At 52.4% G+C, this 27500-nt stretch overlaps 1 protein-coding gene across 2 annotated transcripts in view; it reads left to right on the top strand.

Annotated features, from left to right (window-relative positions):
* The window catches only part of prkcab (protein kinase C, alpha, b), a 215227-nt gene that overhangs the window by 156804 nt on the left and 30923 nt on the right, over positions 1 to 27500 (top strand). For both annotated transcript variants that reach the window (XM_031814324.1, XM_031814325.1), the window contains exons 4-5: positions 1733 to 1844; positions 18619 to 18747. In XM_031814324.1, coding sequence (XP_031670184.1) covers positions 1733 to 1844; positions 18619 to 18747 — 241 coding nt within the window. The remainder of the gene's footprint in view (positions 1 to 1732; positions 1845 to 18618; positions 18748 to 27500) is intronic.

Here is a 27500-nt window from a genome sequence, read left to right as displayed (position 1 = left end):
CTATATACAGTACAGACTGATGCTCTATATACAGTACAGACTGATGCTCTGTATACAGTATAGACTGATGCTCTATATACAATACAGACTGATGCTCTATATACAGTACAGACTGATGCTCTATATACAATACCGACTGATGCTCTATATACAGTACAGACTGATGCTCTATACACAGTACAGACTGATGCTCTATATACAGTACAGACTGATGCTCTATATACAATACAGACTGATGCTCTATATACAATACAGACTGATGCTCTATATACAGTACAGACTGATGCTCTATATACAATACAGACTGATGCTCTATATACAATACAGACTGATGCTCTATATACAATACAGACTGATGCTCTATATACAATACAGACTGATGCTCTATATACAATACAGACTGATGCTCTATATACAATACAGACTGATATCAGTACAGACTGATGCTCTATATACAGTACAGACTGATGCTCTTATATACAGTACAGACTGATGCTCTGTATACAGTATAGACTGATGCTCTATATACAGTACAGACTGATGCTCTATATACAGTACAGACTGATGCTCTATATACAGTACAGACTGATGCTCTATATACAGTACACTCTAAATCAGTCTCACCCTTCACCTAGTTGTGCTCCTTTGTATGTTAGCTTTCTAACATTGATGGAACGTTGGCTCATTAGCTCAGCCTAACCCAGTGATGCTGCCAGATGTTTTGTCCAAGATAAACAGCTGGTGGATTAGAAAGTGATTCCTCTCAGTATAGAGCGAGACACCATGGGGTCACAAGTCAAGAAGCTATAGCTTCTTACGTACTCACACTCAGGATATAATGTAGTGTAAACCATGTTTTCAAGATGAATCTCATTTTGATTGTGTGATACAGTTTTCATTCGAATGTGTGATTTTTCAAGTGATAAGAAAAACTGAATGTAATGCAAATTTTAAGGGGATTCATCAGAATAACAGACAGTACAGATAGACATCCTATTTCCAACCCTTGAGACACTATCTTACAGTACACCCCCTCTTCACCTCTCTCCATTTACTGTACTAAATATCTGTACTAAATATCACTCACAACACACACACACACAAATTTTTCCCACATCCATATCAAAGTCTTCCTCATCATTATGGACAGTTCCACAATACAACAAATCAAAGCATCTGCCTGGCTCCACAGAGCTCCCACAGCTCTCTCTCCATCCCACATTTATTCCATCAGATGTTGGAGAGATGGAGCGACAGGCTGTTGAATTATGGGATTGGAGGCATACCATCTTAATCGAGCCGGTAGTCGAAGCGTATGTGTTGGTAGAGCTGGGTACTGTTCATTAGGCACAAAATAGGGAAACATTTGTGAAACAGGAAGGTGCTACCTGATTTGTTTAATAAGAAACACTTGTTTTCCTTTTCCTTTGCAAAATGCTTTGCTACAGTGTGTCCTAATGAACTTGTCCCGAAGTGCATTGACATTTGATGAAATAGAGAAGGGGTGAATGAGTAGAATGGATCAATAACTACCTCATCTGAAATGGCTTTGTGGAGTGGAAATGTTCTTAGCAAGTAGCAACAACAGCAGTGTTCTATCTTGATTGATCACTGTGATTGATTCGGGTGTTTTTTTATTTACGGCATTTTATGTCATATGCTGCTGTTCATCTTGAAATATTCAGTTGACAAAACACTTAAATCATTTCTATCTTTGTGTGTGTGTTTCCAGGACCCCAGAAGCAAGCACAAGTTTAAGATCCACTCGTATGGCAGTCCCACGTTCTGCGACCACTGTGGCTCCCTCCTCTATGGACTCATCCACCAGGGGATGAAATGCGACAGTGAGTCAATCTCTAATGACACCTTTACTCAGCTGAACCATAAGATTGAGATTACTTTATTGGTCAAATGCACACAAGGTCCAACTTAAATGTGACTTTTAACCCCACCCCTCTGAAAGACACACATACAGAGGTTTTGTAGAGGAGCAGGGGGCTGTCACTCTGGGAGGCCAGGAGCTGCTGTGGTGCTTTGCTCAAGGGCACAAGGGCAGGCATTGGCATCTAGGATATGATACCAGCAACCCTACAATTGCCAGTTTACTTCCCACCAGAGTTTTCCAGTCAGACCCGAGTTTCAAAATGGCAACCCTCTAGTTGCTGGCTCGCCTCTATCCGCTAGGCTGCCTGCCGCCCCAGAGAGTTACAGTGCTTATCTAGGATCAGTGTTGCCTTTTAAATCATTATCAGTAAGTTTAAATTGACAGGGGGGGACCTGATCCTAGATTAGCACTTCTATGCTGACAAGTTTTATGAATATCGGCCCTGGGCCCCCTAGAAAGGCTGCATCGCCTCACACCCAGGCCAGGGAATCACAGGCTGCTTCCTGATTCTCCACACTGTTCCTGAAGAGTGCACTTGCCACTCCCCATCATTAAAACTCCCTCCAGAATGGCTTCCACCAATCCAATGCTTTTGATGGGAGGTGTGGAGAATCAGTATGCAGCCACAGATCCTAACACCCTTTTCATACTGTGCAATGTGACACACATTTATACTGGGGGGAAATCACAGACGTGGTGTGTGTTGGTGTGTGTGTTGTGTGTGTGTGTGTGTGTGTGTGTGTGTGTGTGTTGTGTGTGTGGTGTGGTGTGTGTGTGTGTGTGTGTGTGTGCGTGCGTGCGTGCGTGCGTGCGTGCGTCTGTGTGTGTGTGTGTGTGTGTGGTGTGTGTGTGTGTGTGTGTGTGTGTGTGTGTGTGTGTGTGTGTGTGTGTGTGTGTGTGTGTGTGTGTGTGCGTGCGTGCGTGCGTGAATTGATTGACACTGTTTTCTACTAGAGGACACATGGGCATAGCTTTACTTTTCATAAGGATGTGTAGTTTCAGGGTAATACAGTATTCTCTAACTGTAACTCTCTCCAGTTAGCCCACTTTGTCCCTTCTAATTCCTCATTCCTTCCACCTACACTCTGTTTCCCTCTGCTCTAATTCTCTCTCTCCCTATCTTTCCAAATGCCCCACTTCCCTCGTCAACTCTTTCTCTCCCTTGCTTTCTTCCTTTTCTCTCCTCTCTCTCCCACACTACCCCTCAACTCACTCCCACCCCCTCACTACCTCTCAACTCACTCCCACCCCCCTCACTACCTCTCAACCCACTCCACCCCCTCACTAACCTCTCAACCCACTCCCGATCCCCTCACACCTCTCAACTAACTCCCATCCCCTCACTACCTCTCAACCTACTCCCATCCCCTCACTACCTCTCAACCCACTCCCATCACCTCACTACCTCTCAACCCACTCCCATCCCCTCACTACCTCTCAACCCACTCCCATCCCCTCACTACCTCTCAACCCACTCCCATCCCCTCACTACCTCTCAACCCACTCCCATCCCCTCACTACCTCTCAACCCACTCCCACTCCCATCCCCTCACTACCTCTCAACCCACTCCCATCCCCTCCCTACATCTCAACCCACTCCCATCCCCTCACTACCTCTCAACCCACTCCCATCCCTCACTACCTCTCAACCCACTCCCATCCCCTCACTACCTCTCAACAACACCCCCCCTCACTACCTCTCAACCCACTCCCACCCCCTCACACCCTCCCTACCTCTCAACCCACTCCCATCCCCTCCCTACCTCTCAACCCACTCCCATCCCCTCACTACCTCTCAACCCACTCACATCCCCTCACTACCTCTCAACCACTCCCATCCCCTCCCTACCTCTCATCCCACTCCCATCCCCTCACTACTCTCAACCCACTCCCATCCCTCACTACCTCTCAACCCATTCCATCCCCTCACTAACCTCTCACGCCACTCCCATCGCCCTGCACTCCCCTCTCAACCCACCTCCCATCCCCTCACTAACCTCTCAACCCCACTCCCAATCCCCTCACTAACCGGCTCAACCCACTCCCAACTCCCCATCCTCATACCTCTCAACCCACTCCCAATCCCCTGCACGTACCTCTCAACCTCCCACTCCCAATCCCCTCACTACCATCTCAACCCACTTCCAATACCCCTTCACTAACCTCTCAACCCACTCCCAACTCCCATCCGCCACTACCTCTTCCAACCCACCCCAACCATCCCCTCCCTACATCTCAACCCCACTCCCATCCCCTCACTACCTCTCAACCCACTCCCATCCCCTCACTACCTCTCAACCCACTCCCATCCCCTCACTACCTCTGAACCCACTCCATCCTCACTACCACTCATCCCACTCTTCATCCCCTCACTACCTCTCAACCCACTCCCATCCCCTCACTACTCTCAACCCACTCCCATCCCCTCCCTACATCTCAACCCACTCCCATCCCTCACTACCTCTCAACCCCCTCCCATCCCCTCACTACCTCTCAACCCACTCCCATCTCCCCTACTACCTCCCAACCCACTCCCATCCCTCACTACCTCTCAACCACTCCCATCCCTCCCTACCTCTCAACCCACTCCCATCCCTCCCTACCACTCATCCCACTCTCATCCCTCACTACCTCTCAACCCACTCCAATCCCTCACTACCTCTCAACACTCCATCCCCTCCCCTACATCTCAACCCACTCCCATCCCTCACTACCTCTCAACCCACTCCCATCCCCTCACTACTCTCAACCCACTCCCATCCCCTCACTACCTCTCAACCCACTCCCATCCCCTCCCTACCACTCATCCCACTCTCATCCCCTCACTCCTCTCAACCCACTCCAATCCCCTCACTACCTCTCAACCACTCCCATCCCCTCCTACATCTCAACCCACTCCCATCCCCTCAACTACCTCCAACCCACTCCCATCCCCTCACTACCTCTCAACCACTCCCATCCCCTCACTACCTCCCAACCCACTCCATCCCCTCACTACCTCTCAACCCACTCCATCCCCTCACCTACATCTCACCACTCCCATCCCTCACTACCTCTCAACCCACTCCCATCCCCTCCTACCTCTCAACCCACTCCCATCCCCTCACTACCCTCTCAACCCACTCCCATCCCCTCATACCTCTCAACCCACTCCCACTCCCATCCCCTCCACTACCTCTCAACCCACTCCCATCCCCTCCTACCTCTCAACCCACTCCCATCCCCTCACTACCTCTCAACCCACTCCCATCCTCACTACCTCTACCCACTCCCATCCCCTCACTACCTCTCAACCCACTCCCATCCCCTCACTACCCTCTCAACCAACTCACCCCTCACCCCTCCCTACCTCTCAACCCACTCCCATCCCCTCCCTACCTCTCAACCCACTCCATCCCCTCACTACCTCTCAACCCACTCACTCCCCTCACTACCTCTCAACCCACTCCCATCCCCTCCCTACTCTCAACCCACTCCCATCCCCTCACTACCTCTCAACCCACTCCCATCCCCTCACTACTCTCAACCCACTCCCATCCCCTCACCTACCTCTCACCCACTCCCATCCCCTCACTACCTCTCAACCCACTCCCATCCCCTCACTACCTCTCAAACCCACTCCATCCCCTCACTACCTCTCAACCCACTCTCACTCCCATCCACTCACAACCTCTCAACCACTTCCTCCCTCACTACCTCTCAACCCACTCCCATCCCCTCACTACCTCTCAACCCACTCCCATCCCCTCACTACCTCTCAACCCACTCCCACCCTCACTACTCTCAACCAACCTCACTCCCATCCCCTCACAACCTCTCAACCCACTCCACATCCCCCTCACTACCTCTCAACCCACTCCCATCCCCTCACTACCTCTCAACCCACTCCCATCCCCTCACTACCTCTCAACCCACTCCCATCCCCTCACTACCTCTCAACCCACTCCATCCCTCACTACCTCTCAACCCACCTCACTCCCATCCCTCACTACCTCTCAACCCCACTCCCATCCCCTCACTACCTCTCACCCACTCCCATCCCCCTCCCTACCTCTCAACCCACTCCCATCCCCCTCACTACCTCTCAACCCACTCCCATCCCCTCACTACCTCTCAACCCACTCCCATCCCCTCACTACCTCTCAACCCACTCCCATCCCCTCACTACCTCTCAACCCCCACTCCCATCCCCTCACTACCTCTCAACCCACTCCCATCCCCTCACTACCTCTCAACCCACTCCCACTCCCATCCCCTCACTACCTCTCAACCCACTCCCATCCCTTCACTACCTCTCAACCCACTCCCATCCCTTCACTACCTCTCAACCCACTCCCATCCCTTCACTACCTCTCAACCCACTCCCACCCCCTCACTACCTCTCAACCCACTCCACCCTCACCCTCTCCCCAACCTCCACCCACCTCCTCACCCACTCCCATCCCCTCCTACCTCTCAACCCACTCCCATCCCCTCACTACCTCTCAACCCACTCCCATCCCCTCACTACCTCTCAACCCACTCCCATCCCCTCACTACCTCTCAACCCACTCCCATCCCCTCACTACCTCTCAACCCACTCCCATCCCCTCACTACCTCTCAACCCACTCCCATCCCCTCACTACCTCTCAACCCACCCCACTCCCATCCCTCACTACCTCTCAACCACTCCACTCCATCCCTCACTACCTCTCAACCCACTCCCATCCCTTCATACCTCTCAACCCACTCCCATCCCTTCACTACCTCTCAACCCACCCCCCTTCACTACCTCTCAACCCACTCCCACCCTCACTACCCTCTCAACCACTCCCTCCACCCCATCACCCCCTCACTACCTCTCAACCCACTCCCATCCCTCCTACATTCTCAACCCACTCCCACCCCCTCACTACCTCTCAACCCACTCCCATCCCCTCACTACCTCTCAACCCACTCCCATCCCCTCACTACCTCCCAACCCACTCCCATCCCCTCACTACCTCTCAACCCACTCCCACCCCCTCACTACCTCTCAACCCACTCCCACCCCCTCACACCCTCCCACCTCATCCCACTCCATCCCTCACTACCTCTCAAACCCACTCCCATCCCCTCACTACTCTCAAACCCACTCCCATCCCCTCCCTACCTCTCACCCACTCCCATCCCCTCACTACCTCTCAACCCACTCCAATCCCCTCACTACTCTCAACCCACTCCATCCCCTCACTACATCTCAACCCACTCCCATCCCCTCACTACCTCTCAACCCACTCCCATCCCCTCACTACCTCTCAACCACTCCCATCCCCTCACTACCTCTCAACCCTCCCATCCCCTCACTACCTCTCAACCCACTCCCATCCCCTCCCTACATCTCAACCCACTCATCCCCTCACTACCTCTCAACCCACTCCCATCCCCCACTACCTCTCAACCCACTCCCATCCCCTCACTACCTCTCAACCCACTCCCATCCCCTCACTACCTCAACCCACTCCCATCCCCTCACTACCTCTCAACCACTCCCATCCCTCACTACCTCTCAACCCACTCCCACTCCCATCCCTCACTACTCTCAACCCACTCCCACTCCATCCCCTTCCACTACCATCTCACACCCCACTCCCAATCCCCATCACTACCTCTCAAACCACTCCCATCCCTTCACTACTCTCAACCCACTCCCATCCCTTCACTCACTCTCAACCCACTCCCACCCCTCACTACTCTCAACCCACTCCCACCCCCTACACCCCTCACTACCTCTCAACCCACTCCCATCCCCTCCACTACCTCTCAACCCACTCATCCCCTCACTACCTCTCAACCCACTCCCATCCCCTCACTACCTCTCAACCCACTCCATCCCCTCACTACCTCCNACCTCTCAACCCCACTCCCATCCCCTCACTACCTCTCACCCACTCCCATCCCTCACTACCTCTCAACCCACTCCCATCCCCTCACTACTCTCAACCCACTCCCATCCCCTCTACCTCTCAACCCACTCCCATCCCCTCACTACCTCTCAACCCACTCCCATCCCCTCACTACCTCTCAACCCACTCCATCCCTCACTACCTCTCAACCCACTCCCATCCCCTCACTACCTCTCAACCCACTCCCATCCCCTCACTACCTCTCAACCCACTCCCACCCCCTCACTACCTCTCAACCCACTCCCATCCCCTCACTACCTCTCAACCCACTCTCACTCCCATCCCCTCACAACCTCTCAACCCACTCCCATCCCTCACTACCTCTCAACCCACTCCATCCCCTCACTACCTCTCAACCCACTCCCATCCCCTCACTACCTCTCAACCCACTCCATCCCCTCACTACCTCTCAACCCACTCCCATCCCCTCACTACCTCTCAACCCACTCCCATCCCCTCACTACCTCTCAACCCACTCCCATCCCCTCACTACCTCTCAACCCACTCTCCTCACTACCTCTCAACCCACTCCCATCCCCTCACTACCTCTCAACCCACTCCCATCCCCTCACTACCTCTCAACCCACTCCCATCCCCTCACTACCTCTCAACCCACTCCCATCCCCTCACTACCTCTCAACCACTCCCACCCCCTCACTACCTCTCAACCCACTCCCACCCCCTCACACCCTCCCTACCTCTCAACCCACTCCCATCCCCTCACTACCTCTCAACCCACTCCCATCCCCTCACTACCTCTCAACCCACTCCCATCCCCTCACTACCTCTCAACCCACTCCCATCCCCTCCCTACCTCTCATCCCACTCCCATCCCCTCACTACCTCTCAACCCCTCCACTCCCCCCCTCCACCCCCTCACCTACCCTCTCAACCCACTCCCATCCCCTCACTACCTCTCAACCCACTCCCATCCCCTCACTACCTCTCAACCCACTCCCATCCCCTCACTTACCTCTCAACCCACTCCCATCCCCTCACTACCCTCTCAACCCACTCCCATCCCTCACTACCTCTCAACCCACTCCCATCCCCTCACTACCTCTCAACCCACTCCCATCCCCTCACTACCTCTCAACCCACTCCCATCCCCTCACTACCTCTCAACCCACTCCCATCCCCTCCCTACATCTCAACCCACTCCCATCCCCTCACTACCTCTCAACCCACTCCCATCCCCTCACTACCTCTCAACCCACTCCCATCCCCTCACTACCTCTCAACCCACTCCCATCCCCTCACTACCTCTCAACCCACTCTCCACTCCTCCCCTCACTACCTCTCAAACCCACTCCCATCCCCTCACTACCTCTCAACCCACTCCCATCCCCTCCCTACCTCTCAACCCACTCCCATCCCCTCACTACCTCTCAACCCACTCCCATCCCCTCACTACCTCTCAACCCACTCCCATCCCCTCACTACCTCTCAACCCACTCCCATCCCCTCACTACCTCTCAACCCACTCCCATCCCCTCACTACCTCTCAACCCACTCCCACTCCCATCCCCTCACTACCTCTCAACCCACTCCCATCCCCTCACTACCTCTCAACCCACTCCCATCCCCTCACTACCTCTCAACCCACTCCCATCCCCTCACTACCTCTCAACCCACTCCCACTCCCATCCCCTCACTACCTCTCAACCCACTCCCATCCCCTCACTACCTCTCAACCCACTCCCATCCCCTCACTACCTCTCAACCCACTCCCATCCCCTCACTACCTCTCAACCCACTCCCATCCCCTCCCTACCTCTCAACCCACTCCCATCCCCTCACTACCTCTCAACCCACTCCCATCCCCTCACTACCTCTCAACCCACTCCCATCCCCTCACTACCTCTCAACCCACTCCCATCCCCTCACTACCTCTCAACCCACTCCCATCCCTCACTACCTCTCAACCCACTCCCATCCCCTCACTACCTCTCAACCCACTTCCCACTCCCATCCCCTCACTACCTCTCAACCCACTCCCATCCCCTCACTACCTCTCAACCCACTCCCATCCCCCACTACCTCTCAACCCACTCCCATCCCCTCACTACCTCTCAACCCACTCCCCATCCCCTCACTACCTCTCAACCCACTCCCATCCCCTCACTACCTCTCAACCACTCCACTCCCATCCCCTCACTACCTCTCAACCCACTCCCATCCCCTCACTACCTCTCACCCACCCACTCCCATCCCCTCACTACCTCTCAACCCACTCCCATCCCCTCACTACCTCTCAACCCACTCCCATCCCCTCACTACCTCTCAACCCACTCCCATCCCTCACTACCTCTCAACCCACTCCCATCCCCTCACTACCTCTCAACCCACTCCCATCCCCTCACTACCTCTCACCCACTCCCATCCCCTCACTACCTCTCAACCCACTCCCATCCCCTCACTACCTCTCAACCCACTCCCACTCCCATCCCCTCACTACCTCTCAACCCACTCCCATCCCTCCCTACCTCTCAACCCACTCCCATCCCTCACTACCTCTCAACCACTCCCATCCCCTCCACTACCTCTCAACCCACTCCCATCCCCTCACTACCTCTCAACCCACTCCCATCCCCTCACTACCTCTCAACCCACTCCCATCCCCTCACCCCCTCCCTACCTCTCACCCACTCCCTCCCCTCACTACCTCTCAACCCACTCCCATCCCTCACTACTCTCACCCACTCCCATCCCTCACTACCTCTCAACCCACTCCATCCCCTCACTACCTCTCAACCCACTCCCACCCCCTCACCCCCTCACTACCTCTCAACCCACTCCCATCCCTCACTACCTCTCAACCCACTCCCATCCCCTCACTACCTCTCACCCACATCCCACCCCCTCATCCCCCTCCCTACCTCTCATCCCACTCCCATCCCCTCACTACCTCTCAACCCACTCCCATCCCCTCACTACCTCTCAACCCACTCCCATCCCCTCACTACCTCTCAACCCACTCCCATCCCCTCACTACCTCTCAACCCACTCCCATCCCCTCACTACCTCTCAAACCCCTCCACATCCTCCCTCCCTCTACCCTCTCACTCAATCCCACTCCCATCCCCTCACTACCTCTCAACCCACTCCCATCCCTCCCTACTCTCAACCCCACTCCACTCCCATCCCCTCACTACCTCTCAACCCACTCCCATCCCCTCACTACCTCTCAACCCACTCCCACCCCTCACTACCTCTCAACCCACTCCCATCCCCTCACTACCTCTCAACCCACTCCCATCCCTCACTACCTCTCAACCCACTCCCATCCCCACTAACCTCTCAACCCACTCCCACCCCATCCCTACCTCTCAAACCCACTCCCATCCCCTCACTACCTCTCAACCCACTCCCTCACTACCTCTCAACCCACTCCCATCTCCTCACTACCTCTCAACCCCACTCCCATCCCCTCCTACCTCTCAACCCACTCCCCTTCTCTCCCCCTCTCACTACCTCTCAACCCACTCCCATCCCCTCACTACCTCTCAACCCACTCCCATCCCCTCACTACCTCTCAACCCACTCCCATCCCCTCCCTACCTCTCAACCCACTCCCATCCCCTCACTACCTCTCAACCCACCCCACCCATCCCCTCCACTACCTCTCAACCCACTCCCATCCCCTCCCTACCTCTCAACCCACTCCCATCCCCTCACTACCTCTCAACCCACTCCCATCCCCTCACTACCTCTCAACCCACTCCCACCCTCACTTACCTCTCAACCCACTCCCACCCCTCACTACCTCTCAACCCACTCCCACCCCCTCACACCCTCCCTACCTCTCATCCCACTCCCATCCCCTCACTACCTCTCAACCCACTCCCATCCCTTCACTACCTCTCAACCCACTCCCATCCCTTCACTACCTCTCAACCCACTCCCATCCCTTCACTACCTCTCAACCCACTCCCACCCCCTCACCCCCTCACTACCTCTCAACCCACTCCCATCCCCTCACTACCTCTCAACCCACTCCCATCCCCTCACTACCTCTCAACCCACTCCCACCCCCTCACCCCCTCCCTACCTCTCATCCCACTCCCATCCCCTCACTACCTCTCAACCCACTCCCATCTCCTCACTACCTCTCAACCCACTCCCATCCCTTCACTACCTCTCAACCCACTCCCATCCCTTTCACTCTCACCCACTCCCATCCCCCCCACTACCTCTCAACCCACTCACATCCCCTCCCTACCTCTCAACCCAATCCCACTCCCATCCCCTCACTACCTCTCAACCCACTCCCATCCCCTCCCTACCTCTCAACCCACTCTCACTCCCATCCCCTCACAACCTCTCAACCCACTCCCATCCCCACACTACCTCTCAACCCACTCCCACAGCCTCACTACCTCTCAACCCACTCCCATCCCCTCACTACCTCTCAACCCACTCCCATCCCCTCACTACCTCTCAACCCAATCCCATCCCCACACTACCTCTCAACCCACTCCCAACCCCATCCCTACCTCTCAACCCACTCCCATCCCCTCACTACCTCTCAACCCACTCCCCTCACTACCTCTCAACCCACTCGCATCTCCTCACTACCTCTCAACCCACTCCCATCCCCTCACTACTTCGCAACCCGCTCCCATCCCCTCCCTACCTCCCTACCTCTCAACCCACTCCCATCCCCTCACTACCTCTCAACCCACTCCCATCCCCTCACTACCTCTGAACCCACTCCCATCCCCTCCCTACCACTCATCCCACTCTCATCCCCTCACTACCTCTCAACCCCACTCCAATCCCCTCACTACCTCCTCAACCCACTCCCATCCCCTCCCTACATCTCAACCCACTCCCATCCCCTCACTACCTCTCAACCCACTCCCATCCCCTCACTACCTCTCAACCCACTCCCATCCCCTCACTACCTCTCAACCCACTCCCATCCCCTCACTACCTCCCAACCCACTCCCATCCCCTCCCTACCTCTCAACTCACTCCCATTCCTCACTACTCCCATGCCCTCCCTACTTTTCAACCCACTCCCACCCCCTCCCTACCTCTCAAACCCACTCCCATCCCCTCACTACCTCTCAACCCACTCTCCTCACTACCTCTCAACCCACTCCCATCCCCTCCCTACATCTCAACCCACTCCCATCCCCTCACTACCTCTCAACCCACTCACATCCCCTCACTACCTCTCAACCCACTCCCATCCCCTCCCTACCTCTCATCCCACTCCCATCCCCTCACTACCTCTCAACCCATTCCATCCCCTCACTACCTCTCCAACCCATTCCCATCCCCTCACTACCTCTCAACCCACTCCCATCCCCTCACTACCTCTCAACCCACTCCCATCCCCTCACTACCTCTCAACCACTCCCATCCCCTCACTACCTCTCAACCCACTCTCACTCCCATCCCCTCACAACCTCTCAACCCACTCCCATCCCCTCTCTACCTCTCAACCCACTCCCATCCCCTCACTACCTCTCAACCCACTCCCATCCCCTCACTACCTCTGAACCCACTCCCATCCCCTCCCTACCACTCATCCCACTCCCATCCCCTCACTACCTCTCAACCCACTCCAATCCCCTCCCTACCTCTCAACCCACTCCCATCCCCTCCCTACATCTCAACCCACTCCCATCCCCTCACTACCTCTCAACCCACTCCCATCCCCTCACTACCTCTCAACCCACTCCCATCCCCTCACTACCTTCAACCCACTCCCATCCCCTCACTACCTCCCAACCCACTCCCATCCCCTCCCTACCTCTCAACTCACTCCCATTCCCTCACTACTCCCATGCCCTCCCTACTTTTCAACCCACTCCCACCCCCTCCCTACCTCTCAACCCAATCCCATCCCCTCACTACCTCTCACCCACTCTCCTCACTACCTCTCAACCCACTCCCATCCCCTCATTACCTCTCAACCCACTCCCACCCCCTCCCTACCTCTCAACCCACTCCCATCCCCTCACTACCTCTCAACCCACTCCCACCACATCCCTACCTCTCAACCCACTCCCATCCCCTCACTACCTCTCAACCCACTCCCCTCACTACCTCTCAACCCACTCGCATCTCCTCACTACCTCTCAACCCACTCCCATCCCCTCACTACCTCTCAACCCACTCCCATCCCCTCCCTACCTCCCTACCTCTCAACCCACTCCCATCCCCTCACTACCTCTCAACCCACTCCCATCCCCTCCCTACCTCTCAACCCACTCCCATCCCCTCACTACCTCTGAACCCACTCCCATCCCCTCCCTACCACTCATCCCACTCCCATCCCTTCACTACCTCTCAACCCACTCCCATCCCTTCACTACCTCTCAACCCACTCCCACCCCCTCACCCCCTCACTACCTCTCAACCCACTCCCATCCCCTCACTACCTCTCAACCCACTCCCATCCCCTCACTACCTCTCAACCCACTCCCACCCCCTCACCCCCTCCCTACCTCTCATCCCACTCCCATCCCCTCACTACCTCTCAACCCACTCCCATCCCTTCACTACCTCTCAACCCACTCCCATCCCTTCACTACCTCTCAACCCACTCCCATCCCTTCACTACCTCTCAACCCACTCCCATCCCCTCACTACCTCTCAACCCACTCACATCCCCTCCCTACCTCTCAACCCAATCCCACTCCCATCCCCTCACTACCTCTCAACCCACTCCCATCCCCTCCCTACCTCTCAACCCACTCTCACTCCCATCCCCTCACAACCTCTCAACCCACTCACATCCCCACACTACCCTCTCAACCCACTCCCACAGCCTCACTACCTCTCAACCCACTCCCATCCCCTCACTACCTCTCAACCCACTCCCATCCCCTCACTACCTCTCAACCCAATCCCATCCCCACACTACCTCTCAACCCACTCCCACCCCATCCCTACCTCTCAACCCACTCCCATCCCCTCACTACCTCTCAACCCACTCCCCTTACTACCTCTCAACCCACTCGCATCTCCTCACTACCTCTCAACCCACTCCCATCCCCTCACTACCTCGCAACCCACTCCCATCCCCTCCCTACCTCCCTACCTCTCAACCCACTCCCATCCCCTCACTACCTCTCAACCCACTCCCATCCCCTCACTACCTCTGAACCCACTCCCATCCCCTCCCTACCACTCATCCCACTCTCATCCCCTCACTACCTCTCAACCCACTCCAATCCCCTCACTACCTCTCAACCCACTCCCATCCCCTCCCTACATCTCACCCACTCCCATCCCCCTCACTACCTCTCAACCCACTCCCATCCCCTCACTACCTCTCAACCCACTCCCATCCCCTCACTACCTCTCAACCCACTCCCATCCCCTCACTACCTCCCAACCCACTCCCATCCCCTCCCTACCTCTCAACTCACTCCCATTCCCTCACTACTCCCATGCCCTCCCTACTTTTCAACCCACTCCACCCCCTCCCTACCTCTCAACCCACTCCCATCCCCTCACTACCTCTCAACCCACTCTCCTCACTACCTCTCAACCCACTCCCATCCCCTCCCTACATCTCAACCCACTCCCATCCCCTCACTACCTCTCAACCCACTCACATCCCCTCACTACCTCTCAACCCACTCCCATCCCCTCCCTACCTCTCATCCCACTCCCATCCCCTCACTACCTCTCAACCCACTCCCATCCCCTCACTACCTCTCAACCCATTCCCATCCCCTCACTACCTCTCAACCCACTCCCATCCCCTCACTACCTCTCAACCCACTCCCACCCCCTCACCCCCTCCCTACCTCTCATCCCACTCCCATCCCCTCACTACCTCTCAACCCACTCCCATCCCTTCACTACCTCTCAACCCACTCCCATCCCTTCACTACCTCTCAACCCCACTCCCATCCCTTCACTACCTCTCAACCCACTCCCATCCCCTCACTACCTCTCAACCCACTCACATCCCCTCCCTACCTCTCAACCCAATCCCACTCCCATCCCCTCACTACCTCTCAACCCACTCCCATCCCCTCCCTACCTCTCAACCCACTCTCACTCCCATCCCCTCACAACCTCTCAACCCACTCACATCCCCACACTACCTCTCAACCCACTCCCACAGCCTCACTACCTCTCAACCCACTCCCATCCCCTCACTACCTCTCAACCCACTCCCATCCCCTCACTACCTCTCAACCCAATCCCATCCCCACACTACCTCTCAACCCACTCCCACCCCATCCCTACCTCTCAACCCACTCCCATCCCCTCACTACCTCTCAACCCACTCCCCTTACTACCTCTCAACCCACTCGCATCTCCTCACTACCTCTCAACCCACTCCCATCCCCTCACTACCTCGCAACCCACTCCCATCCCCTCCCTACCTCCCTACCTCTCAACCCACTCCCATCCCCTCACTACCTCTCAACCCACTCCCATCCCCTCACTACCTCTGAACCCACTCCCATCCCCTCCCTACCACTCATCCCACTCTCATCCCCTCACTACCTCTCAACCCACTCCAATCCCCTCACTACCTCTCAACCCACTCCCATCCCCTCCCTACATCTCAACCCACTCCCATCCCCTCACTACCTCTCAACCCACTCCCATCCCCTCACTACCTCTCAACCCACTCCCATCCCCTCACTACCTCTCAACCCACTCCCATCCCCTCACTACCTCCCAACCCACTCCCATCCCCTCCCTACCTCTCAACTCACTCCCATTCCCTCACTACTCCCATGCCCTCCCTACTTTTCAACCCACTCCCACCCCCTCCCTACCTCTCAACCCACTCCCATCCCCTCACTACCTCTCAACCCACTCTCCTCACTACCTCTCAACCCACTCCCATCCCCTCCCTACATCTCAACCCACTCCCATCCCCTCACTACCTCTCAACCCACTCACATCCCCTCACTACCTCTCAACCCACTCCCATCCCCTCCCTACCTCTCATCCCACTCCCATCCCCTCACTACCTCTCAACCCACTCCCATCCCCTCACTACCTCTCAACCCATTCCCATCCCCTCACTACCTCTCAACCCACTCCCATCCCCTCACTACCTCTCAACCCACTCCCATCCCCTCACTACCTCTCAACCCACTCCCATCCCCTCACTACCTCTCAACCCACTCTCACTCCCATCCCCTCACAACCTCTCAACCCACTCCCATCCCCTCTATACCTCTCAACCCACTCCCATCCCCTCCCTACCTCTCAACCCACTCCCATCCCCTCACTACCTCTCAACCCACTCCCATCCCCTCACTACCTCTCAACCCACTCCCATCCCCTCACTACCTCTCAACCCACTCCCATCCCCTCACTACCTCTCAACCCACTCCCACTCCCATCCCCTCACTACCTCTCAACCCACTCCCATCCCCTCCCTACATCTCAACCCACTCCCATCCCCTCACTACCTCTCAACCCACTCCCATCCCCTCACTACCTCTCAACCCACTCCAATCCCCTCACTACCTCCCAACCCACTCCCATCCCCTCACTACCTCTCAACCCACTCCCATCCCCTCCCTACCTCTCAACCCACTCCCATCCCCTCCCTATCTCTCAACCCACTCCCACTCCCATCCCCTCACTACCTCTCAACCCACTCCCATCCCCACACTACCTCTCAACCCACTCCCCTCCCCACACATTTTCTACTCTCTCCATATCGCTCACTTTCTCTCCAAATGTCCCACCTCCCTCTTCAACTCTTATTCTTCTTTCTTTCTTTCTTTCTTTCTGTCTTTCTTTCTTTCTTTCTTCTTTCTTTCTTTCTTCTCTCTCTTATCTATCTTTCCCATACTCTCTCAACCCACTCCTGTTCCCTCCCCACACTCGTCATTCTCTCTCCATCTCTCCCTGTCCACATCTATCACTCTCCCTTCCTACCTCTCTAGCTTTCCCATCTATCACCCTTCCTTCCTCCTTCCCTCCCTCTCCATCCATCCATCTCTAGTGTCTCTGGTGGCAGAATTATAACAGATTGATATAAATTGATGTGAGGAGGCCTGAGGCCTGATGCCAACAAATTAGTTATTACTTCCCAGCCTCCCGATCTGGCTGCCACTGGGGCTCTCCTGTCCTCCCACCTATAAAAAGAGAGGAGGAGGAAGAGGGGGAGGTGGAGGTGGAAAGAGGAAGGAAAGGGATAAATAGGGGTGAGGGAGAACGGTAATGGGTGAGGGAGAGAAAAGAAGAATTGGGGATATATAGGTTGAGGTAGAGTGGGTGTAGATAGAGGGATGAGGAGAAGCAGGGGTATGTTGGACAGATGAGTGTAGAGTAGGGACGAGGGTGAACGATAGGAATGATGGTGGGGCTGGATAGATGTGGGGAGAGATGTATGGTGAGGGTGTATGAAGATAAAGAGATTGGGGATAGGGAAGGTGGGGTGAGGAAAGTAGGAGGTAGGCCTGTAGCCTCCTCTCCCTCTGGTCCCTCTCCTGTTTGTCTTCATTAGCTTCATTAGCCGCTAATAAAAACACTCAATGTGTTGTCCTCTAACACGCTTAGGGAATAAGAGGGAGAGAGAGAGAGAGAGAGAGAGAGAGGCTACAGGCCTACCTCCTACTTTCCTCACCCCACCTTCCAGGCTCTGTCCAATACCTGGCTGGTATATTGTAGAAATGGCAAATAAACACTATTGTTGGGTATTGCACAGCAGATAACTTGCAGACAAATAAAACACTGTTGTTAGGTATTGCACAGCAGACAACTTGCAGAGTGTGTGTTCACCATGACCAGTTAGCTGAACTATATTATGACCAGGTCCTAAACCTGTTATAAACTCAATGTGTTTGTGTGTGTTTGTCCAGCCTGCGACATGAACGTACACAATCAGTGTGTGATGAACGTGCCAAGCCTGTGTGGGACAGACCACACGGAGCGCAGAGGACGCATCTTCCTCAAGATCGACGTCAGCGGAGACAGGCTACACGTCACAGGTGAGTCACACGCTACAAAGGAGAGACATGGCTAAATGAAACATGCTAGCTATCTGTAAGTGACATGACAGACTACACTACATGTTAGCTACATGTGAGTAGTGAGTGACATGACACAGACTACATGCTACATGCTAGCTACGATACATTTGACTGTCATGTCACAGACTACATGCTACATGCTAGCTACGATACATTTGACTGTCATGTCACAGACTACATGCTACATGCTAGCTACGATACATTTGACTGTCATGACACAGACTACATGCTACATGCTAGCTACGATACATTTGACTGTCATGTCACAGACTACATGCTACATGCTAGCTACGATACATTTGACTGTCATGTCACAGACTACATGCTACATGCTAGCTACGATACATTTGACTGTCATGTCACAGACTACATGCTACATGCTAGCTACGATACATTTGACTGACATGACGCAGACTACATGCTACATGCTAGCTACGATACATTTGACTGACATGACTACATGCTACATGCTACCTATATATGATTTATATGACACTTACAGTGCATGCTAGCTACAGTTGAGTGGCATGGCACAAGTGTCATGCTATTCAAGGAGTCTGAGTGATGAGCTGCATTCTACATGTCATGGTCAGTCACATGCTACACACAACATTTGAGTGGCACCCTAATACCACCCTAGTCCGCAGAATGTGTGTGTCTCTTCCCTGTTTATATTTCTGTCTCTCTTTCATCTCCCTCTCATCTCCCTCTCCCTCTCTCAATTCAATTTCATTTTAAGGGGCTTTATTGGCATGGGAAACACATGGTTCGGTTCGGGCCTGTGACAACGAGGAATGTTGGCAGAGGCCCCATCTGATACCCGGTCTCAGTCTGGGTGGGCAGTACCCTCCTCGCCTCTCCCTTCCCCATTTCAACACAATCAGGGACTGTGAGACACATGGCCAGTGATGAAGAGATTGTGTTTCACAGTTAATTTTATATATTCTGTCATTTCCTTTTTGGGTTCTTGTTGAAGTAAACACCTAGTTACTACCACATGTCAAGTGTGCGTGTTTGTTGGTGGGTGTGTGTGTTCCTGCTTGCATGGCCTGTAACTCTTTATCAGTGAGATGTATTGACAACACTAAAGGGATACATACCCATAGACTTCCAGTCATTGTGCTAACGCTAGTTAGCATTGGCCCGAGAAACTACCTCTAACTTCCTTCATAAAGAGACATCAAAATGTTATCCACAAGTTCATCTGACTCTGGGAAACTAAATAAAGGGTTTCATTGCCAAAATCCCAAAGTATCCCTTTAAGAGAAGGGGTTTTTCACAGGGGCAATGAGTTAACAGTGACAGGGATGTCCATACAGTTGACAGGGCCAACAGACTCTCTCAAAGAAGACGTTGAGGGTTGCTGACTCAATTCCAGAGAGAGAGAAAGATACAATAGAAACACACATGTCACGAAGGTCGTCAGGGAAATGACTGGACCAAGGCGCCGCGTGGTGAGCGTACATTTTATTTGATTAAGAATGTCACAAAACAAGAAACAACAAAAATGAACGAGAAGCTGACTAGGGCTATGCAGGCCACTAACATAGACAACTACCCAAAACTAAGGTGGCAAAACAGGCTGCCTAAGTATGATTCCCAATCAGAGACAACGATAGACAGCTGTCCCTGATTGAGAACCATACCTGGCCAAAACATAGAAACAGAAAACATAGAAACAAAGAAACTAGAATGCCCACCCTAGTCACACCCTGGCCTAACCAAAATAGATAATAAAAGCCTCTCTATGGCCAGGGCGTGACAGTACCCCCCACTGGAGGCTTCGTGCCATGAATCCTCACTGGAGGCTTCGTGCCATGGATCATCACTGGAGGCTTCGTGCCATGGATCATCACTGGAGGCTTCGTGCCATGGATCATCACTGGAGGCTTCGTGCCATGGATCATCACTGGAGGCTTCGTGCCATGGATCATCACTGGAGGCTTCGTGCCATGGATCATCACTGGAGGCTGCGTGCCATGGATCATCATTGGAGGCTTCGTGCCATGAATCCTCACTGGAGGCTTCGTGCCATGGATCATCACTGGAGGCTTCGTGCCATGGATCATCACTGGAGGCTTCGTGCCATGGATCATCACTGGAGGCTTCGTGCCATGGATCATCACTGGAGGCTTCGTGCCATGGATCATCACTGGAGGCTTCGTGCCATGAATCCTCACTGGAGGCTTCGTGCCATGGATCATCACTGGAGGCTTCGTGCCATGGATCATCACTGGAGGCTTCGTGCCATGGATCATCACTGGAGTGAGGAGACGTATGGACAGCCTGGTGCGTGGAGCTGCCACAGGGCTTACCAGGCTGGGGAGACATACAGGAGGCCTGGTTCTGGGAGCAGACACAGGACTCACCAGGCTGGGGAGACATACAGGAGGCCTGGTTCTGGGAGCAGGCACAGGACTCACCAGGCTGGGGAGACATACTGGTTCTTGGAGCAGGCACCGGGTACACTGGGCCGTCCTGGCTGGATGGTTACCTGGATGGTTACCTTCGCCCGGCAAATGTGGGGCGCTGGCACAGGACGCTCTGGGCTGTGCAGACGCACCGGAGACACAGTGCGCAGAGCCGACGCAGGATATCCTGGCCCGTAGAGACGCACTGGCGGCCAGATGTGCTGAGCCGGCACCACACGTCCTGGCTGGATGCCCACTCTAGCCGGCCGATTCGGGGAGCTGGAATGTAGCGCACCGGGCTGTGAACACGCACTGGAGACACGGTGCCTGACCAGTACCACGCTCCCTACGGTAAGCACGAGGAGTTGGCTCAGGTCTCCAACCTGACTCAGCCAATCTCCTCGTGTGCAACCCCAAAACATTTTTTGGAGTGGCCTCCCGGTCTTTCGTGCCAGCCGTGACCCTGTGTAATCCTGGGCCCTTTTACTTGCTGCCTCCGCCTTCCACGCTGCTTCCACCTGCTCCCACAGCAGGCAATCCTTTCCCGCCAGGATCTCCTCCCACGTCCAGGATCCTTTCCCGTTCAGGATGTCCTCCCACGTCCAGGGTCCTTTCCCGTTCAGGATGTCCTCCCATGTCCAGTCCTCCTTACCACGCTGCTTGGTCCGTTTGTGCTGGGTAGTTCTGTCACGAACGTCGTCAGGGAAATGACCGGACCAAGGTGCAGCGTGGTGAGCGCACATTTTATTTTATTAAGAATGTCGCCAACAAAACAACAAACACGAACGTGACGCTGACTAGGGCTATACAGGCCACTAACACAGACAACTACCCACAACTAAGGTGGCAAAACAGGCTGCCTAAGTATGATTCCCAATCAGAGACAACGATAGACAGCTGTCCCTGATTGAGAACCATGCCCGGCTCTCTATGGCTAGGGCGTGACAACACAAGACAGAGAGAGAGATTAAGAGAAAAAAAGACAGAAAGAGACTGAGAGAAATGGAAGATAGAGTGGATGAGAGAATGTCACTAAAAATGAGCGAAAGAATGACAGAGAGAGAGAGAGAAAGAAAACAAAAAGAGAGAAGCAATGTATTTGAGCCAGAAGGTCTGCCAAGCTGAGGACTGAACAGTGGCATCAGATTGTGTATGTTCCCTGTGGCATCCACAGACATGTGGAGGCCATTCTGGTGCAGCGCCATGTGAAGTTGATTAAATCTGTCCAGCCAAGAAAACACAAACACATCTCCAAGGCTCTCTCCAATACAATACGCCTCTCCACTCTCTTTTTGTCCCCCCTACTTTCTCTCTCTTTCCCTCTCTCACTCTTTCTCTCTCTCTCTTTCCCTTTCTCTCTTTGCCTCTCTCTTTTTCCCTCTCTCTCTTTCACTCTCTCTCTCTCTCTCTCTCACTCTACCTCTTTCCATAACACTGCCCTCTCCTCACTTTCACCTGTCCTCATCTCTCCTCTCATCTCCCCCTCCTTTTCTCCTCTGTCCTGCAATAACGTCTTCCTCTACTTCTCTAAAACTGTATTTTCCTCTCCCTCCTCACAGCTCTCTCCTTCAATACCCCGCTATCATGTACAATCCCTCACTCCTATTTTCCTAAACATCCCTGCCTGCAGTCCTCACTTTTCATCCCCCTCTCATCTATACATCCTTCCCCACTTCCTCCTAAGTAAACCTGCTCCCCTCTCTCCTTGAATAATCCAGCATTCCCCTCTCCCTCTTTCTCCTCTCCCTCCTTCCCCTCTCCCTCTTTCCCCTCTCCCTCTTTCTCCTCTCCCCCTTTCCCATCTCCATCTTATCTTTCCCCTCTCCCTCTTTCCCCTCCCTCTTTCCCCTCTCACTCCTTCCACTATCCATCTTTCCCCTCTCCCTCTTTCTCCTCTCCCTCTTTCCCATCTCCATCTTTCTCCTCTCCCTCCTTCCCCTCTCTCTTTTTCCCCTCCCTCTTTCCCCTCTCACTCCTTCCACTATCCATCTTTCCCCTCTCCCTCTTTCCCATCTCCCTCCTTCCCCTCTTCCTCCTTCCTCTCTCCCTCTTTCTCCTCTCCTTCCCCTCTCTCTCTTTCCCCTCTCCCTCCTTCACCTCTCCCTCTACCTCTTTCCTTTCTCCCTCCTTCCCCTCCCTCTTTCCCTTCTACTTTTTTCCACTCTCCCCTCTCCATCTTTCCCCTCTCCCTCTTTCCCCTCTCCCTCCTTCCCCTCCCCCTCTTTCCCCTCCCTCCTTCCCTTCTCCCTCCTTCCCCTCTCCCTCTTTCCCCTCTCCCTCTTTCCCTCCTTCTCCCTCCATCTTTCCCTCTCCCTATTTCCCCTCTCCCTCCTTCCCCTCAACCCTCCTTCCCCTCTCCCCTCTCCGTCCTTCCCCTCTCCGTCCTTCCCCTCTCCCTCCTTCCCCTCTCCCTCTTTCCTCTCTCCCTCTTTCCTCTCTCCCTCTTTCCCCTCCCTCTCCATCTCTCTTGTACTGTCCCTCACTCTCTTTTGATTATCCATCTCTCTCATTTCCTCCTCCCTCTATCTCTGTCCTCCTGTACCCAGCTCTTCTCACCCTATTTCACCCTACTCTCCTCTTCTCCCCTCCCCTCCACCTCCCATCCTTATTTCCCCTGCTCCTCTCTCTCCGTCCAAGACCAAAACAATAACCTAGGGCCAATAGGGATCTCCAGTTAGCTCTGGAGTTTAACCATCACAGACACATGGATGCAGACACGTCCATTTCTGCTGTCTAAGCCCCTGTCAGAAAACACACACACACACACACCACACACACACACACACACACACACACACACACACACACACACACACACACACACACACACACACACACACACACAGGGGCATCCAAGGACCCAGCCAGTGACACACACAGTTCATGGAGCCACTGAGCTGAGAAACACAGTGATGTCAGTGTGTTTGTGTTGATAAGAAGATTTAGTAGGAGCTGACATGCTTCAGTTTGAGAGAAGAGCTAAAGTCTACATTATATTCACCCAGAGCTGTGAGAGAACCACTGCTTGGCCCAGAGATATTGTTCCTCTGGGATAAATAATGCTTTGTATGGAGTGGAAGTGAATTGAGTGAATGTGCTGAATGACTCTAAACATACATTCTCACCGTTCAAAATGAGAATAGTTTGTTACTTCCAGACACGTGTTTTGATTGAATAGAGCTCATCCATGTCATCCTTTATTATCATATGAGGTCAAATAAACTGTTTAAAAACAGACTCCAACGCCCTGGGAATCAATGGAAAGCAGAAGCAGTATAACAGACATAAAACTATTTTATTTATTTAACTAGGCAAGTCAGATAAGAACAAATTCTTATTTACAATTACAGCCTACCCCGGCCGATCCTGGGCCAATTGTGCGCCGCCCAATCACAGCTGGATGTGATGCAGTCTGGTTTCAAACCAGGGACTACAGTGATGCTTCTTGCACTGAAATGCAGCACCTTAGACCGCTGCGCCACTCGGGAGCCCGGGTACAGTGTGTGTGATTCTCTCTCACTACTCTACTGTTGAACAGTGGGAATCAACCCAGCTCATCAGATTACCAGACATGCACTGATGCTATACTACTACTGATACTACACTACTGCTGATACTACACTACTACTGATGCTACACTACTACTGATGCTATACTACTACTGATACTACCACTGATGCTACACTACTGCTGATGCTGCACTACTGCTGATAATACATTACTACTGATACTACACTACTACTGATACTACACTACTACTGATGCTACACTACTACTGATACTACACTACTACTGATACTACACTACTACTGATACTACACTACTACTGATGCTATACTACTACTGATGCTACAATACTACTGATGCTATACTAGTACTGATACTACCACTGATGCTACACTACTACTGATGCTGCACTACTACTGATGCTACACTACTACTGAGACTACACTACTACTGATACTACACTACTACTGATGCTGCACTACTACTGATGCTACACTACTACTGAGACTACACTACTACTGATACTACACTACTACTGATGCTACAATACTACTGATACTACACTACTACTGATGCTGCATTACTACTTATTCTACACTACTACTGATGCTACAATACTACTGATACTACACTACTACTGATGCTGCATTACTACTTATTCTACACTACTACTGATGCTACAACACTACTGATACTACACTAATACTGATGCTACAACACTACTGATACTACACTACTACTGATGCTGCATTACTACTGATACTACACTACTAGTGATGCTGCATTACTACTTATACTACACTACTACTAATACTACACTACTACTGATGCTGCAACACTACTGATACTACACTACTACTAATACTACACTACTACTGATACTACACTACTACTGATGCTACAACACTACTGTTACTACACTACTACTGATGCTACAATATTACTGATACTACACTAATAGTGATGCTGCATTACTACTTATACTACACTACTAGTGATGCTGCATTACTACTTATACTACACTACTACTGATACTACACTACTACTGATACTATACTACTACTGATGATACAACACTACTGGTGCTACACTACTACTGATGCTACAATACTACTGATACTACACTACTAGTGATGCTGCATTACTACTTATACTACACTACTACTGATGCTACAACACTACTGATACTACACTACTAGTGATGCTGCATTACTACTTATACTACACTACTACTGATGCTACAATACTACTGATACTACACTACTAGTGATGCTGCATTACTACTTATACTACACTACTACTGATGCTACAATATTACTGATACTACACTACTACTGATACTACACTACTACTGATGCTACAACGCTACTGATACTACACTACTACTGATGCTACAATACTACTGATACTACACTACTAGTGATGCTGCATTACTACTTATACTACACTACTACTGATGCTACAATATTACTGATACTACACTACTAGTGATGCTGCATTACTACTTATACTACAATACTACTGATACTACACTACTAGTGATGCTGCATTACTACTTATACTACACTACTACTGATATTACACTACTACTGATACTACACTACTAGTGATGCTGCATTACTACTTATACTACACTACTACTGATGCTACAACACTACTGATACTACACTACTACTGATGCTACAATACTACTGATACTACACTACTACTGATACTACACTACTAGTGATGCTGCATTACTACTTATGCTACACTACTACTGATGCTACAACACTACTGATACTACACTACTACTGATGCTACAACACTACTGATACTACACTACTACTGATACTACAACACTACTGATACTACAACACTACTGCGGCTGCTGCATGCGGACATCGCTTTGTTATGCAAGATGGCATTTGAATTTCAAAGGCTTTTCATGGGGATTGAGCTGCCTTCCGTCCAAATTTCTACAAATCTCGTTTAATTTTATAAATAGTATATTTTGTAATTGTGCTGCCAGGGCAGGGTCATAGTGGATTATGCTGGCAAGGGGCACAGGGTTGAGTGAGGCAAATACCATGCCAGTTGATATAAACAAACATTACCTGAGCACAAACCAGGGCCCATATTCACAAAGCCTCTCAGAGTACGAGTGCTGATCTGGGAACATGTGCATTTTAGATCACAATGAAGAAAATGAGGGGCATTCCTGCTCTGAGATGGTTTATGAATACTGAGTCAGGAAGTAGGTATCCCGGCTCTGTCAAATGTTTTTATGGGCATTAGGTGCTTATCTGTATAAACACTGAAGATCCTGAGCCTTCCAAAAAAGGAAGAAAACAATTCTCTCTACCCTAATACAGTATTTATACAATAGTATCCGTGTGATTATTCACCTCTAGTTAGATGTCCAGTCGTCTCTAACTACAATGTGATTCTATTACAGATACAGTAATGAGAGTTAGCGATGTAGTGTAGTGTAGTAACCCTTTCTGTATGACCTATCATGTTATTTATATACATATCTGTGATCTGCACTAGGAGACTTCAGAGAAGAAGAAGCTGAGACTATAATAGAAGAGATGTTTCTATTCCTGGATGAAGGACTGAATGATGAGTACTGGTAGAGGCAGTCCTGAGTGACGGATGTCGTGGCGGTGGTACAGAGTGTGTGTGTGTGTGTGTGTGTGTGTGTGTGTGTGTGTGTGTGTGTGTGTGTGTGTGTGTGTGTGTGTGTGTGTGTGTGTGTGTGTGTGTGTGTGTGTGTGTGTGTGTGTGTGTGTGTGTGTGTGTGTGTGTGTG

This window comes from Oncorhynchus kisutch, unplaced genomic scaffold (genome assembly GCF_002021735.2).
Source record: "Oncorhynchus kisutch isolate 150728-3 unplaced genomic scaffold, Okis_V2 Okis06b-Okis10b_hom, whole genome shotgun sequence".
Taxonomy (NCBI): domain Eukaryota; kingdom Metazoa; phylum Chordata; class Actinopteri; order Salmoniformes; family Salmonidae; genus Oncorhynchus; species Oncorhynchus kisutch.
This window is presented reverse-complemented; position numbering and strand designations above follow the sequence as displayed.